This window comes from Monodelphis domestica, chromosome 4 (genome assembly GCF_027887165.1).
Source record: "Monodelphis domestica isolate mMonDom1 chromosome 4, mMonDom1.pri, whole genome shotgun sequence".
Classification (NCBI taxonomy): Eukaryota; Metazoa; Chordata; class Mammalia; order Didelphimorphia; family Didelphidae; genus Monodelphis; species Monodelphis domestica.
In genome coordinates this window covers 436086241-436101172 of record NC_077230.1, presented here as the reverse complement: position 1 = coordinate 436101172, position 14932 = coordinate 436086241, and the positions used below count along the sequence as shown (strand labels likewise).

The following is a 14932-nucleotide window of genomic DNA, read 5'->3' as shown; positions in this document are numbered from 1 at the left end:
TGAATGAGGAAATTTCCTTCCCTGAAATAGAGATGGAAAATGCATTCCCTATAGCTCAGCTAACAGATTGCTTCTCTCAGCTAACAGACTGCTTCTCTTGTGGTCTACAAATTTTGGCTGAATTTAATCCCCAAAACCCTTCCCCTGTAATCCCAGTTTCTTATGTTCTTTCTCCTACACAAAACCAAATTCCAGCCCAAAGGATATCTTGTCCTCCTAGAGAAACTCATCCCAGGTAAACTGACCCACAGGTACAAAATTCAACTAGAGGCCTGTTTCCTCTAAGAGAAGTACCTGAAATAGGACGGAATGGGGATGCGGTGACCTTAAGACACAAGATACCATTTACTCCCCAAGAAATAAATGAATTTACAAGAAATATCCCCACATATGAACAAGATTCCTTTCTAGTAACAAAAAAGATGACAGATATATATTTTTCAGTATAATCCATCTTACAAGGATGTGGAAAACCTGCTACAGGCTTTTTTAACTGAACATGAGAAAAATAATTACTCATGTCAACAAAACCCGGGGGTACAATGCAGCATATTGGTCATCTCAGAATCCTGAATGGGACTATAATAACCCTGAGGATTATTTACAACTATACCACTGTAGAGAGGCCATCCTAACAGAGATGAGAGAATTGCAAACAGTACAGATAAGTGGATGGAATTTGAAAAAATTGAGCAAAATGAGGAAGAAACACACTCAACATTCGTGGATAGAATAATCCAGTTTGGGGGTAGATACCTGGATTTTATTGTATTTAAAGAAAATAGCTTAAGACTGTAGCATCCCAAGCATATTCACATCTATGAAATATAAATGACTGTATGATTACTGTGTCTCCAAGCATAAGGTTATACCAATGAGGCTTGTGAATGTAACCTTGAACTGGCCATGCGGCCCTTGGCTAAGACAAACTCATTAACATGCTCGGACTCAATTCCCCGGGAAAGCGCGGTTTGCAATCTACACGCCCAAAGGTGTTCCCTCTACCTTGCCACCCAATCTTAATTGTCTATACTTTGTGATGTGGCTACTACGTGCTTGGGAGTACCGCCCAAGCAGGACAGGAATAAATTCAGAGGCAAACCTATGAACTTCCTCTTGGCCTTTCTCCCCTTCATGGAGCTCCACTGGGCTCCTCAATGACTCTGTCTCTCTCTCCTCTTAACCTTCTCCTTCCCCGAGGCTGTAACCATCTCGGCCAGCATTCCCTAACTTAATCTCCTTATCTACCTCGTGTTCCTTTGTACTCATACTTTCCTATCAAAGGGAGTATCATAGGGTTTGCCTGCCCTATCCAACCACTGACTTGTCCATGTCTTTCATTCTCCACCCTGGTTCTCAGTTCCCTATCTCTCCTCGGGTCCCACCACAAAGGTGAGCCCCTTCCCTTGTGGGACCCTGCGGTCAGGGAAGTCCATTAAGGAAAAACCCCACAAAGACAAGTTAGAAGGCTCTTTGTCAATAACTTGCAAAGTGATAGAGACTATTTTAGAACACATTGTCCAAGATGGCCAGATGGACCTTGAAGAATTGCAAAAAACAGCTATATATGTTTTAAAGGGAAACAAAGTAAAGGAGGAAGAAAATAATGACATCATAGAGGAAATAAAGAAAGAAATTGGATTTTTAAAAGATAAGATGGCTAAAACAGAAAGTGTGAATGATAATCAAACGACACATGCCCCTCTCCAGAAATCTAATTATCGATCAAGTACCTGCCACTTCTGTGACAAGTGTCACAAAATGATAGTGTAGAACTTTTTTCAAGATTATCGGAAGGAATATGCAGTTAAATAACTAGAGAAGTGATAATTATAGAAAAAACTATAATTATAACAATGGAAACCACAATTTTAGGAATGATGACTATAGGAATAGATATTGGGAAAATGATAACTCAAACAAAATGACCTCACAACAATATAACTTAAGTGGTGCTCATCCAAAAAATACTCAGGGTGCTAATGCCGCTCGGGGGGGGGGGGGGGTCCCTTTCAGGGGGGTCCCTTTCAGGGGGGTGCCCAAGGAACTTCCCAAACACAATGAAGATGTCCGGGGGGGGGGGGGGGGGCTGGGCTGGGGCACAGGAATCAGAGGATACAACCTTTGATTTTCCAGACCCTGATGTCTTACTACCTGTTTTCCCTATCCACTACCCCCCCTATACTAATGAACCCCATGTTACCTTAAAGGTGGGTAACACCTACTATGATTGTCTTTTAGATGCTGGAGCTTCCTGGTCTGTATTAAAGAGAACACCTGATTTACATTATTATTCTGTTGGTTCAGAGAATGCAATGGGAGTGTCAGGAATACCTCAAAGAGTTAAAAAACTTTCCTGTCTGTAGGACCCCTAGAGGTACAACATTCCTTCCTTTTGATGCCTGACTCCCTTCTAAATTTGCTGGGGAGGGACCTTCTATGCAAACTCAGAGTCACAATAACTTGCTCCCCAGATGGTTCCTTATCATTGGAAGAAACTGAGGAATCTTTGAATTTACTCCCTGTAATTCTCTCAGAGAGCCAGGAGGCAAAAGAGCCTCCTACTTTTGAAATACCTGAAGATATACCGGAGTCTTTGGGTCACATCTTCTTTCAATGTAGGCTTACATAAGTTGGCTGTTCCTGTGCAGATAAAAACTAAATCTAGCCCACCTCCTTCCATTCCTCAGTATCCTCTCTCAAAATAGGCAATTGAGTTTTTAACCCATTAATTAAACAGAGAATTATAATCCCTTGTAAATCTGAATACAACACACCCATCCTGCCTGTTAAAAAACCAAAAAGGGGGACCGATGGCAAGTACCTCTGTAGATTTGTGCAGGATTTGAGGGCTGTGAACAACCGCGTTATAAAGAGACACTCCGTAGTTTCCAACATCAATACTATTATTTCTTCTATTCCAAGCACAGCTACATACTTTACAGTAGTAGATTTGTGCTCAGCCTCCTTTTCCATACCCATACATGAGAACTCCAGGCATATCTGCTTTCAACTGGCAGGGCCATCAATACTCCCGAAGTCGTCTGCCACAAGGCTTCATAGACAGCCCGAGCTTATTTGCGCAAATTTTGAACCAAGATACAGGTCCCTGAACCCCTCAAATTAGAGCCAGAACACTTGTCAGCTCTATCAGTTCTAAAACAGGCTAACCTGTCTGCTCCTGCTCTAGGCATCCCAGATTACAACAAGCCATTTACTTTGTATGTACATGAACGAAGAGGGGTAGCTTCAGGTGTTTTAACTCAGACTTTGGGGCCTTCTCAGCGCCCAATTCCTTATTATTCTGCCCAGCTGGACCCAGTAGCATCAGGAGCACCACCATGACCTAGAGGAGTAGCTGCTACAGCCTTACTAGTGACAAAAACTGTTGATCTAGTATTGGGATGTCCATTAACAATTATGTTCCCACATGAGGTAGAAGCATTGTTGCTAAGGCAAAGAACACAGGCATTTTCTAATCAGCGAATTACAAGGTATGAAATAACATTGTTAAACAATGAAAACATTACCTTGAAATGCTGTACAACCCTTAACCCTGCCACATTGCTTCCAGATTTACCAATTTCTGGAGAACCACTACATAGTTGTGAAACACTAGTGTCCATGGCAGAAAATCCTCAAGATAATCTCTTGGACACTCCCTTGAACAACTCAGATCTGGTCTTATTTACTGATGGTTCCTCTTTTATGAGATGGCATATGATACACTGGAGCTCCTGTTGTCACAGAATTTGCCACTGAGTGGTCAGCTTCACTGCCCTCTAACATTAGCATTCAAGGGGCAGAAGTCATAACTCTGAAACACACCTGTATAATTGCCAAGGGTAAAAAAGGCAACAATTTATATGGATTCTAGATATGCTTTTGGCATTTGTCACTCAGTCTGGATGCTGTGGATCCAGAGAGGATTTTTAACCTCAGCTGGAAAATCTATAGCTAATGCAGAAATTATTAATGAAGTTCTTTCTGTTCTCAAACTGCCAGAAGCCCTAGCTATAGTTCATTGCTCTGCACATACAGGTGGCACTGACCCTGTCTCTAGTAGAAATGACCAAGCAAATACTGCTACAAAGCTAGCAGCCATAGAAGGCCTGAATTAATTTTAACATTAACAACCACTGATGATATAAATTTATCTCTTTCCTATAATGAAAAAGAGGTTGAAAAATGGAAGCAAAAATTCAAAGCAAAACAGATTAATGGAGTATGGGTGTCATGTGAAGAAAAACCCCTGCTCCCTAGAAGTTTCTATCACCAAATTTGCCAATCTATTCATAAAAATGGTCACTTCAGTATCCAGGGCATTGTGGACTCTGTTACGAGAGTATGGATAGCCCCCAGTATAACTACCATAGCCTCTAAAGTGTGTTCAGCCTGCTCTACCTGCCAGGCGTATAACCAACACACGTTTCATGGCAAAGCTTTCAGTGGGCTTCCTCTGGCTTACACACCTTTTGACGACCTACAGATAGATTTCATAACAATGCCAAAGGCCAGACATTATAAATTGTGTCTAATCTTAATAGATCAACTGACAAGATGGGCGGAAGCATTTCCTGCGATCAGAGTCAGAGAGGCTTTTGTTGCTAAGGTGCTTTTAAAAGAAATTATTTATCCCTTTGGTCAGCAAGCACACATTGATTCAGATAGAGGAAGTCATTGTACTGATTCTGTCTTAAACCAAATATATTCTTGCTTGGGGATAACTCCCAAATTCCATGTTCCATATCATCCCCAGACCTCAGGCCAAGTTGAAAGGATGAATAAAGTACTTAAAACTTTGATTGGCAACTTATGCATTGAGACCCATTTAAAAAGGCCAGAAATTCTCCCTCTGGCCCTATTTTATCTTAGAAGCAGGCCTAGAGGAGACCTACACATCTCACCATTTGAGATGCTTTTTAGACATCCACCTATACAGGCTAAGCCTTTCTCCCCGGCTTATACATCGCTATTAGGGAGAGGTATTACTATTGCTTCCTATATATAGGAATTACAGCACAAACTGCATGAATTCCATGAATCTGGAGCTGCAGTACAAGCTGGACCACTAGACTTTTCACTTCATGACCTGAACCCAGGAGACAAGGTGCTTTTTAAGAATTTCCAGCATACTGGAGCAACTCAGCCTTCTTGAGAAGGACCATTCCAAATATTATTAGCTACTCCAAAATCTATAAAGGTTGGAGAGAAGGACTCTTGGATTCATTGCTCATATGTAAAGAGAGCATCTTCTGTTGAGACTGATTGACTCTATCCTATCACATGAACTGGAGATAATAATCCATTGACAAGTGGATACTGTTTTTTCGAGAACACATTAAATTCCTGATTTTTCCCATATTTTTTCTTTTCTTTTGATTAGAATATTTGTTTTATCCCCTTTTCCTCATTTCTTATACTAAAAGTACATACAATTAAATTTATTTTCTCTCTCTGCAGTAATATAAGTTTATTATATACATATGTATATATACATATGTATACATATATATATACTTGCTATAATATCAATGCATACCCAAAAGCTTTAAACTGTGGGAACCTGCCATTTATTGATAAATTGTTATGGGACTGTGATTGATGTTTGTGTCTGATTCCAGGAAATGGGATAAAAACAAGGAGCACAGACTTAACCTGAATAGTGCCAAAAAGAGCACACAGGAAATACTAATATGGAGTCAAGGTTGCGACACTTGGCATACATTAAGTCGTAGGACTTCCTTGTATCTACACTCTTTGTGAAGTACTTATACAAGTACCAAAATTTGACTATCATGCTGGCTCCCTTTATCCCTGAGAATGACTAAAAATCAGACCAGGGAATGACGCTTCCCTATCAAAATAGAATTCTACTTCCTTTCCTTCTTATAGTATGGCAACTTCCTGTAGTCTCGGCTGCAAATGGTAAGTGAAATATTACTGCATTCTGTTCTACAGACTCGTTGGATAGAAATTACTTTAAATTGGACCTGTACAAGGGCCTATTATGAGTTTATTCTTGTTTACTCAACATTTTATATACAGATTTTGGTATTTTGATTCTGATTTTGAATTTTTTTCTTTCTCCCAAAAGTTTAACTTTCTTCCATATTTTTCCCTTTATATATTTTTTGTTTTGTTTTTGTTTTCTTTTCTTTTCATTGTTTTTGAATTCTTTTAATAACTGACTCATACACCCCCATAACTCAACAATGCATACTGAACTGAACGGGATGTTTTGTTTTTTAACACCCACTTCAGGGGGGAATTATATTTTAATAAAAATCCAAGATTTTGAAATTTTTTTTGTTCGAGAAAGATCTTCAAGGAAGACGCTTGGTAACTCCTAAGTCCAGAGAATGAACTGTTGCAGAAAGATGCCAGAAAACCTACATTACATCAAAATCAAGAATGAACCTTGGGGTGTGGTTGATTAAACTGAAGGTTGGTTGACCATTTATTTTGAATGTATACTCTTATGCTAAAGGGGACTGCCCCCTAATTGGCTTTTCTCAAGGAGCCCAGCAAAACATTGGTTTAGTTGTCTCTGTCTCTCTCTCTATCTCTCCCATTTACCCCTTATCTATAACTATTGTAATTTCATAGCTGGTATGTTTACAAGTCCCATCAGAGAGACTAGTTTTCATCAGGCCTCAGGGGTAAATTGTGAATTTTAAAACTATTCCACTCTAATCAGACCATTCTTTAGAAGATTTGATTTAGCTATTTCCTGATCAACAATAGATACTTGGAATAACAGAATCAGGTCTTGTAACTCTACATTTCTCCTCCCTTCTTAGTTTAACAAGATTTTGAAGGTCTACATCTAACTCAAGATTTAATTATCTAAGGAATGGCCTTCAACAGAAATGTACAGAAAAAAGGACAGATCTCTGGCTAACCTAAGTCAAACTAAGTGATCATTGGTACAGATGAGATGCAGAAAAGTGATGTAAAAACGTCCATATAAGGCAGAAAACGTCCTGTCTCTTCCTCTTTCCCTGGAGAGGTAATTCTGTCTGGCAGCTTCCTAGGCAGTCCGACATCTTGGGAGTGGTGACAGTTATTTGTCTGGGTTTTGGCGGTGAGTTTGTCCTTGACTTCATTCAGGTTCAGGCATCTCAGCTGAGCCCCTTTTGGAGTTCAGGTTCATAATTTCCTCCTTCACACTCCAAACCCTTACTTTCTAGATCTTCTAATCTTCCCGCCTGGTATTTCAGCCAAGCCAGGAGAAATCCTTCACCTTTTCCCTCTCCCTTCTTCTTAATCTTCTCCACTATATCAATTAAATCACCATAAAATTTGGCAGCTGACTTGGGTATTTAATTATTTGGGTTTTTCTTTAGGATTTTTATAAATAAAATCCTTGGCGACCTAAATTAATTATAAATTCTGTCTCGGCCATAATTTCACCTTTTACAAGACCCAGCTTTGTGTTCTGCTGGATTCCAGACTGGCCTAGGGAGGGGCTGCACTCACCTGTGAGGGGGGCCTCGGGGACCAGGGGGCCATTCGCTCTGTCTGCGGGCTCGGGCCACCCTGCGGTGCTTCAGGGGGGTGGCAGACCCGAGGGGGAAAGACTTCCTCTTTGTGGCCCTGGGGGAGGAGAAAGGAGGGGGCTCAGAGGGGCTCCCAGGCCTTCCTCACGCCTGGGGGGGGGGGTGACTCTCCCACACAGGGGGAAACAGGGAGCCTCAGGTTGGGGAAGGGCCTTGGACTGGCCAGGAAAAAGCACCCCCCACACCCCTTCTGATATCATCTTTGTCTTTATTACATTCAGAAGCTGCACTGGCTGGACTGAGGGAGGTTACTAGGGATTATTGGGGAATAGGAAGAAGCTGGAGGAGGGTGTCGGGCATTAGGTGGGGGTTGGGGAGAGTGTGAGGATATTTCTTCAGAGCCCAAGATCGGGGCTCCCTCCCTGGCATGGGGTCACAGAATGCCCCACCCACCAGGCCTAAGTTGACAGCTTCTCTCGGCAAATTTTTGGCCCAGACCAGCCCCTCCCCCATACTTTGAATGCCTCCCCGCTACCAGCTGCCTCCAGACTCTAGGACCTGGGGAGGGCGGGGGGAGAACATTCTCTCCTCTGGGGTAGGACAAAGCCCCGCCAAGGCTCCTGGACCAGACAGAGCCGCCCAGGCCTGACACAGGCCCTTCCGTGTTGGTCCCATTTCTGAGGTCCTTAAAAGTGACCCACAGACACCCACAGCCTCCCCGCCCCGAGTCTCACACTTAAACCCGCCACACAGCCCCTTCCCCACCTCCCGTATTGCACATGCGCACACTCCACTACCCCCAAGCTCAGCACCCAGAACTGGTCCACCCGGAACTGATCCAACGGCTCTTCCCGCCCTCCAGGAATCAGAGCAGAAAGTCTCCACCGGACCAGGGAGCCGGGGCCGCGCCTGCGCGTGGACTCCCTCCCCTCCTGTTCTCACCTAGCAAAGCCAAGCTCCGGGAGCAACAGCCGAGAGCCACTATCGCGCGCCCTCCTGGATCTAAGAGGAACCAAAGGGGATTCCCCGCGTGCCTGGAGCCTGTCACCTGGGGGAGGAGGCAAGAATAGGGAGACGTCCTGAAACAGGCCTTCTGGGAAATGGAGTCCTCCGTACCAGAGAGCTGACTTCCCCTCTGACAGGACGAAGACATTCTGGGAAATGGAGTCCTCCGTACCAGAGAGCTGACTTCCCCTCTGACAGGACAGAGGCATTCTGGGAAATGGAGTCCGGCCTGGGCTCCTGGCGATCAGGACTGGTGGGGGAGGGGCTAAACACTGATTGTCTCCCAGCCTGGGGAGCTGCAGTCTTCTCCCCGCTCCCCATTTCCGCTCCAGCCCTGCCGGGCTTCTTCTTTCCACTGGAGGCTGCCTCAGACTAGAGCCTGGCACACAGCAGGTGCCTAATAAGTGTCTATTGATTGACTGATCAGTGAAAGGTTTCATCCTCCCCCAGGACCTGAGGAGGGGGTGCTAGGATCCCCCCTGTTTGACAGAGGAGGAAACTGAGGCACAGGCAGCAGCTGACAATACAGGCCCAAAGCCCCTCCCACCGCTTCCCCTCCTCCAGGGATCTCTCTGAAAATTCTGCTGCCCCTTTGGCTTTGGGGGAACCCTGGAGACTCCCCCAAGGAGGGGCCAACCCTCTCCCCAGGTGGAGGAATCAGGTGACTCTGGGATTTCCCTTGGCCTGGGCTCAAAGGTGGCCTCAGACACTGCCCAGCTGGGAGAGCCTGACCAAGGCCCTTCCCAGGCTTTGCCTCAGTTTCCCCCATGGTGAGATCCAGATAATAAGAGCATGAGCAGGGGCTGTGGGGAAGCTGGTCCAGAGAGGGTCTGGGGGGGAAACAGAGCTGCTTCCTCAGGGTCTCCTGGGCTTCTGGGCTGGCTGAGGAGGGTCTCCTTCAGCACCTCCCCAGCCCAGAGGTCCAAAGACCCTCCAGAGGCCTGGGGGAAGCCCAGGAACCCCTCCTGCCCTGGAGGAGGCCACAGAAGGCAGCAGCAGCCTCTGAGCCAGGCTGGGAGCCCTGATGGACAGAGGACAGTCTGGGGGTGTCTGTGTGTCTGTCTGCAGGGCTACTGGGCTCAGGAGGAGAGAATACACAGGCCTGGGATAGGGGTGTCCGGGCTGGGCCCTTCCCTGGACTCCAGACTCTTCTTCTTCCAGGCTTTGGGCCAGGCTGAGCTGGGAGGGAGCCCTAAAGGGAGTCCCAGAGGGGGAGGCCTCCAGGGAGGTAGCAAGGAGGGTCCAGCACCCTCTGGGGGGTCCTTCTAGGCCTGCCAGCCCCCAGGAGGAGCCCTTTCCTGCAGCTACCCCCAGGCCCGGCCCCCAGAAGCCTGGCTCCTGCCCTCCCCCAGCAGGAAGGCCTTTCCCCTCAGGCCTTGAGCCTCCCCATTCCAGGCCAGGCCTCCCAGGGCAGGGGGCTGCCCCCAGCAGGGGCTTCCTGCCTCCCCTCCTCCACCTCCTCCCTCTCCCTCCCCAACACAAGCCCTGCCTTCTCCCAGCCTCCTCCTGCCATATTCCCCTTCCTGTTGAAGCCTCTGCTTCTGGCTCAGAGTGAGGGCAGAGTCTGGACCCCAGAAGCCCCAGAAGGGCACATTTGAACGCAGAACCTCTGATCTACAGGCCAGGCTCTCTCCACACAGCCCTCTGGCTGCCCCTGGACTCAGCTGCTTCCCAGAGATTTTCCTCCACATCCCTCCTGGTGCTTCCAGTCATGCCCTACCCTGCTGCCCTCCCCTCCAGTGGAGGTCCTATCCGCTCTGCAGGCTGAGCCCCCCAACTTAACTTTCCCCCAGCCAGAAACGTCTCCCCCTGGGCCTGCCTGCACATTGGTCTCCCTGTCCCCTGTCTGTATTTGTTAGAACCCATCCCAGTCTCCCAGGACTTTGTCTTCCAGAGGGGAGTGGGGGCAGGGAGGCACTTCAGGGGCACAACTTCCTGGGTTGGGGTGGCCATAGGGCATGGATAGCTCTCCATATTCCAGGGAGCTGAGCAGGATTGGATCTGGGGCCTTGTTAGCTCTATGGGACAGGAATGGAGATGTTTAGGAGGAATAAGCCAGGGCATGGCTACGGATCTCCTCAGTATCCCTGGGGTCACCCAGCTGACACACCCCAGGGGCTGATCCTCCCTGAACACCCCCATGCACTCCAGGGATGCTCCTCCCCCTTTCCTGGCTCTGCCTCTCCCCAACTCTCCTCTGTGTCTCAGAGGCTGAATCCAGCCTGGAGCCCAGCCCTCCCACCTGTGTTTTCCTCCCGTCCCCAGCCCTGACCTCCCAGAGGAGCCAGCACTACCCCCATTCCTGGGGACTGAATTATGAGGGGATTTGGATCCTGAGCACCCTCGGTGCAGGATGTGGGAATCACAAAGAAATGTATTAATTTTGAAGGAATGAGGAAAGTTTGGGAGACAGGGCAAAAGTGGGCACTGCCTCCTGGAGGAGAAGGGGTGAGGGGACTTGGTGACCCTTTCTCAGCATAGGGTACAGGATCAGAAAAAGGGGGGATGGGGTCAGTTAGGAATGAGGTCATTTCATTGAGGTTGGGGTATAGGGGATGATCTATAGAATCCACAGGAAGATTATGCTTGTGAGCAGCTCTTTTCAGCTTGGAGTGATATGAAAGCTGACACCAGAAACAGGCTAACAGAGGACATGAGTGCTGCTGAAGTGTTACACTTCACAAGTAAGTTCAAACACCTAGAATTTCAATTATTGGAACCATAATTTATTAATAAAAGAGAGAAATAAAGAATCTACCAGCTGGGACAGAATTCCCTAGCTGAAAACTGCACCCTTTTGACATTAAGGAACAGATTATATACATTACAGAGTTCTTATCTGACAACAAACAAACCTTAACACAGGAATGTGGGGTCCAAGATGGGGGGGCAATTCTTAGATTAACAGGAGTTGTTAGCTAAGGAGTATTTATCTTCACTTAGCCAAATGTTAGTTCACCGACCCTTTGATATTCCTGAAATTCCTCTTTGTCTCCTGCCACCCAAGCTAAGCAGAAACCAGTTTGATATCTTCATAAACAGCTTGATCTCCTGGGGGAGGGAAGCCAGGTCTGTCCCCTAAAAATGTGGACAGGGGTCTATCTGGTTTATCTCTCTTTAATTTTTCCATCTTTGGTCCTTTTGGGGCTACTTCATTCCCTCCTTTTTCTATTGGGGGGAGGGGAGTCAAATCCTTGACTCATCAGAAAGAGGAGAATAATGTGATCTTAAGGCCAAAAGCTTAATAACCTGAAGACACTGATGGAAAAACAACAGGATTCTCCCAATGCCATGCAGAGCCCCCCCTCCTAAAAGAAAAGGAGGTTGAATCCCCATCTATTATGAAGAACCATTTCTGCCAGAGAGGACAGTGATTTTTCCAGGAAATTAACAGACATTTCTAATTCACTAAGGTCTAAAAAGACAGTTGTGAGCATAGTGAGGAGGGATTGCTCTCTGTGAGGGTGTTTTATGGCAGTCTCAAAGGGTCGCCCAGGTGCAGAGACAGTGGGGGTGGGTTCCAGCACAAATCCCACAAGGATCTCTTGGTTCTGGCTGACTGGTGAGAGTTGCATTTTATCACCTATTTGTTGCTGTGTAAATTCTCTCCCTGGGTCCTGGCCTCTCACCTCCAGCCTAAGTCCCCATGTCCAACCAAGTAGCCATCCTTTATCCTCTGAATCTTTAATATGCATGAAAGGGTATGTGAGGGATCTGTGCACTTACTTCCAAGTAAATCACACAAATCAAAAAGAATTTTGGTGCCAAAATGCACAAGGTAATTCCCAATTTATTCCCAGGGTCTTAGCCAATTGCTGAGACACCCTAGTTACAAAAACAGGCCCATTATCTGACCCTATTCCCAGTGGGAGCCCAAGCCTAGGAATGATCTCTGATATTAATTTCTTAACTGCCACTGAGGCAGTTTCATGTTTTGTTGGATATGCTTCTACCCAACCTGAAAAAGTGTCTACCAGGACTAAAAGATACCTGTACCCATATTTCCCTGGCTTAATTTCTGTAAAGTCTAACTCCCACTGTTCTCCTGGCTCCAACCCTCTAAACCTGGTGCCCCCTGGTTCCTTCAGTCCCCCATTTTGATTAACCTGCTCACATGTTTCACATCTTGAAGTGATGTCTTTGCAGATTCGGATTCTTTTTGCTAGCTGTCTCCCCACTGCTTCTAGTAAATGAGCCCTGCCATCTGGCAGGTCCAGCCATGCATAGGGGAACCACACAGCCTCCAGGAGGGCCAGAATCTCAGGCCCGTTCTGGATATCTTTGCCACCAGCAATGAGGAACCCCTGTCAGTGCCCCCTGCCATCCCATCCCCTCCCCCTCTCCAAATATCTAAGGGAAAAGGGGCAATGGCCTCACTATTCTGTTTCTTCTTCAGAGCTGAGAATCGCTGCAGAGCTGTCCCTACCTATGGTCCGGAGAGAGGTATTGGCAATGTCCAGGGCTTTCAGGATGGAATGGTTGCCGAAGTTACAAATGCATACAAATATATAACCCACAGGGGAGTAGACAAAACTTAAACAGGAAGGGAAACCCTGCAGACATAGGGTCTTTAGGGGCGTGTCCTCAGTGAGTGCTTGGGTCCCAGGTTGGTGGAGACCTGCTTGGAGATCTGAAAGATGGCGAGGCACTGTTTCCCCCAATTGGCAGACAGGTCACAAGGGGGAGAGTCAGCTCCTAAGATAGAAGTGTAGAAACCAGGACTGGGTCAAACACTAGAACGCCAGATAGAAAGAGAATTAGTACAACAGTAATTGGCCTTACACATTTGCATTTTGGTATCTCGGCCAACATACTTAATCTTCAGAAATTATCTCACAGGAATAGATTCCTTTAGGAAATTGGATTCCTGAGTTGTTTGCAGAGATGGTATGTGATGTTTCTGTTAAAGAATATCCTTTTGAAAAGTAGACATTAACTGCAAACATCTAGAAACACTCAAGTAACAATATTTTACAGATGAATTTCTTTTACCCCAGATTCTTGGGGAAATCCAAGAAAGCTTTGAGCTATATTTCCAAGCTCAAGATCCGAACTTCAGCTGTGGTAAATTAAGTCTACAAATACAAGCCATCTATGAATGAACTTCACCTACTTCTCAAATTATGTTCCTAACAATTTGAGAATTTTCAATTATTAAGGTTGTTTGAGGAAATGGAAACTTTAATTTTACAATATGCATTATGCACTGATTATGGGAATTAGTCACCAAGGAAAATATTTCCTCATGTCCCAAAGGACAAAGTGAATGGCTTCACCTTCAGGTCAAAGCTATCACTGGCTCATGCCATCATTGTAACTAATAGCCTAGATGGTCAGAAAAGGGCCATTCCCAGGTGAGCCCAGAATATGCCCAGGTACTTGAAAGTGTTGATGTTAGAAAGCTGTGTGCTGTCGATTGTAATGCACGGCTGGTTCGTTGGCCTCCCTGGTGCGGGTTGGAACAGCACCTCTGTTTTGCTGAGGCTGATAGTCAGGCCAAACAGTTTTGTTGCGGTAGAGAACCTGTCCACAATGGTTTGAAGATGATTTTCTTGGTGGGCCATGAGAGCACAGTCATCTGCGAAGAGAGCTACCAGGATGAGTCTCTCTGTTGTCTTTGGTTTTGCGATCAGGCGGCAAAGGTCGAATAGTGAGCCATCCAGTCGGTATTTGATATAAACGCCCAGGTTTAGATCCATCACAGCATGTCGTAATACTTGGGTGAAAAATAGGTTGAAAGTACCGGAGCGAGGACACAACCTTGTTTCACACCATTGGAGATGTTGAAGCGATCGGAAGTCTCTCCACCAGATAGGACTTCCCCTGTCATGTTGACATGAAAGAGCTGGATCAGTTTGACGAATTTTGCTGGGCAACTGAGCTTGCTGAGGATCACCCACAATGTTGTCCCTGTTCACTGTGTTGAATGCCTTTGTCAGGTCTATGAAGACAATGTAGAGACTTAGGTTCTGCTCAAGGCATTTTTCCTGCATTTGCCTCACTGTGAAGACCATGTAGATGGTGCTGCAATCTGGTCGGAAGCCACATTGTGATTCAGGCAGGTTCTGCTCTGAAACAGATGACAGGAGTCCGTTGAGTATAACACGGGTGAGGATCTTTCCAGCAGTGGAGAGTAGTGAGATGCCTCTGTAGTTGTCACAGGCTGCTTGTGTGCCTTTGTTCTTGTATAGGGCTACGATGGAGGCATCTCTGAGTTCTGGGGGCATGTCTTCCTCTTCCCATATGCTGGTCAGCACTATGTGGAATGCCTGGAGCGCCTTTCCATTTAAGGCCTTGTACACCTCAGTTGGGATCCCATCTTTACCGGGTGCCTTGCCTGCACTCATTTGTTTAATGGCTTTTTGGACTTCTCTATTGAAGGAGGGACCTCAAGTTGTTCGATGGTGCTGTTTTGGGGGATCTGG

At 46.1% G+C, this 14932-nt stretch overlaps 1 protein-coding gene across 1 annotated transcript in view; it reads right to left on the bottom strand.

The window, feature by feature from the left end:
- LOC100619882 (zinc finger protein 420-like) overlaps window positions 1-8828 on the bottom strand; it is a 53313-nt gene extending 44485 nt beyond the window's left edge. Inside the window, exons 1-3 of the mRNA XM_007492320.3 lie at window positions 8619-8828; window positions 8315-8434; window positions 7483-7599 (exon numbers count right to left, since the gene is read on the bottom strand). Coding sequence (XP_007492382.3) covers window positions 7483-7599; window positions 8315-8434; window positions 8619-8828 — 447 coding nt within the window. The remainder of the gene's footprint in view (window positions 1-7482; window positions 7600-8314; window positions 8435-8618) is intronic.
- Window positions 8829-14932: the final 6104 nt, after the last annotated feature.